Consider the following 2420-nt stretch of genomic DNA (forward strand, 5'->3'; position numbering starts at 1 on the left):
ATTTCTGAATTATTGTTTGTTTTTATTGTGATTTATTAAACCATATTTAGGAAGCTGTTATATGTCAGTCCAAACATCTTTTTGGCCAAAATTCTAAAATATGCACAATTATTGGTTGTTCGATAATCACGGGACCAACCACCGGTGCCGCCGGGTCTCTGGTCCTAGTATTATTAGATGTGAGAGTTATGTGTGAATGTGTGTCCGCATTTTGTTTTTTTTTCTACTTCTTCTGTGGTGCGATTGGGGGCACTAGGGTGGGAAGGCGTGATTGAGATTGTGAGTTTTTTTGTTTTTTTTTCTCCCAGGTTGGGGTCTGAACTGCCCCCTCTCCCAACACACATCTCAAGTCTCCACTAAGTGCGGAGCCCATTCAAGGTGTTTGCTTTATTGTATGTCTCGTACCATGTCTTTCGGTTGTGCTGTTCTTTTTACATCTCGTTGCAGGTGATGAAGCAGACTGAAAATGTTTTGTCATTGTCTCCTTTCTATCTCTTCTTTCTTTCATCTTTTCTCTTTTTTTTCCTTTTTCTTCTTCTGTTTTTCTGTTCTATTTACATTGCAGTGTCTATATAAACTGTAAAACTCCCTGCATAATTATAATAAATTAATTTATATGCATGAAACAAGTGTAGCAATATGGCAATTGCCATATTGCTACACTTGTGAAAGTAAAATCTGTTGGGCTCTTTTTGGCATCAATACAAAAAATATGCACTATTAACTTTTATATTTTTCTGAAAATATAAAGTAATGCTTAAAAACAGAATTTAAGTTATTTGCTATGCAAGATTATAAATATAGAGAACATTTTGCCACACAACGGTATATATTTCTACGTGATGATGATGGTGATGATGATGATAAAAAATGTATTTCAATTTTGTAGGATACAATTAAAAAGGGTTTTGCAAATAGTTTTAGCTATTCTTTGCAACAACAAAATAAATAACTAATAAAAAATAAAAAAAAAACTCATCCCATCTGCAATATTGTGAAAGCTAATATAAATCAACAAGTTGAAATAAAAAAATGTTTTGGAACATATAATTCTAAATACATTTCATAAGAAAAGAGTCCAACATCTAATTCTTTTCTTGTTTTTGACACATAGGTGTGTTGATTATTTATTTTGGACTTTCTACAGCTGTGTAAGACTGACATGTCAATATTTGTAAAATATAAATTCTGTCTTAAACCAACAAACCCTAAAGGAATAAAGAAAGCTGCAACATTATTTTCAAAATATAGAGCAAAATTGGAAGCATTCCTTAAACTCCCATTTAAAATCAATGCTTAGCAGAGTTGCTTGAATTTAACTATGCAGTTTAACAACTTTTAACTCCTGCGACATACAACACCCACACTGGGAATCTAACACAATGCATTTGTGTAGAAATTGATTAGTTATTTGTATCACTTTCATTTGTGCGCTCTTGTTTACTTGTGACGGATTTAAGTATCTTCAAAAAATGTTCTAACATTTAAAAATAGCATTTTTAAGCATTTTTTTTCCTAGGAAGATTTCTTACCAAACACAGTGTCTGGGTAATGGAATTGAGGAACGTTGTCATTTATGTCTTCAATGTTAATCACCAATTGTCCTGGAAGAATCCAAAAGAATAGAAAAATACATTTTATATAGGATTTTCATTTTAAGTAACGCTAATAGCCTGTAATCATCCAAAGTCTGACCTGGTGTAAGACTGTTGTTCCCTCCCTTTTCTGTGTACTCATCCACCACTTGAGCCTCTACCACTGCCTGGTCGCATTCCTCATAATCCACAGTCTGGGCTGGATTGACTCTAACGTCCCCAGATCGATCGAGGGTAAACCAGCTGCAGTTTTTTATTTCCTCGCTGCATCTGCATTTAACAGACATCAGCTCGTAGACCAGAGAATGGTTGGTGTCTTTATCATGTGCTACGAACTTCCCAACAGGCTCACTCATGGTGGTGTTCTCTTTCACAGAAACCACTGGGGTTGATGGGAACTCTGGTCTTTCGTCGTTCACATCCAAAACCTCAACTTCCACCGTCACTGAGTCTTTCCTCTGGTCAAGATCTGCAGCTTCTATTCGCAGTGTGAATTTCTTTTGTGCAGATTCGTAGTCAAGCTCAATGTCTGGGTCTACCGTGATGTTCCCCTGGTAACCCCCCTCCTTCACTTGAGAGGTTCTAACAATGAAGCTGCCAAAGCTTCCTTCAATGATACTGAAAGAAATGCGGTTGAATTCAACTGTTTGATCCTGATCTGTAGCTAGAATAGAACCCACAAATGCACCTGAATGGATGGAAAAAAGAAAACTATTATTATAATTTTTAAAGACAGTTGGAAATTAACTAAATGCTTTTAAGAGTGTAGTACTTACCTTTTTCCCCTTCTTTAACAGAAAAACTGTAAGACTTTTCTTTGAATAC

At 35.4% G+C, this 2420-nt stretch overlaps 1 protein-coding gene across 1 annotated transcript in view; it reads right to left on the bottom strand.

Annotated features, from left to right (window-relative positions):
- The window catches only part of cdhr2 (cadherin related family member 2), an 18109-nt gene that overhangs the window by 4809 nt on the left and 10880 nt on the right, over window positions 1–2420 (bottom strand). The window contains exons 17-19 of the mRNA XM_015376754.1: window positions 2372–2420; window positions 1696–2283; window positions 1533–1604 (exon numbers count right to left, since the gene is read on the bottom strand). The exon at window positions 2372–2420 is cut by the window's right edge and continues 21 nt beyond it. Coding sequence (XP_015232240.1) covers window positions 1533–1604; window positions 1696–2283; window positions 2372–2420 — 709 coding nt within the window. The remainder of the gene's footprint in view (window positions 1–1532; window positions 1605–1695; window positions 2284–2371) is intronic.

The sequence above is a fragment of the Cyprinodon variegatus genome, unplaced genomic scaffold (genome assembly GCF_000732505.1).
Source record: "Cyprinodon variegatus isolate N-32 unplaced genomic scaffold, C_variegatus-1.0 Scaffold8, whole genome shotgun sequence".
Classification (NCBI taxonomy): Eukaryota; Metazoa; Chordata; class Actinopteri; order Cyprinodontiformes; family Cyprinodontidae; genus Cyprinodon; species Cyprinodon variegatus.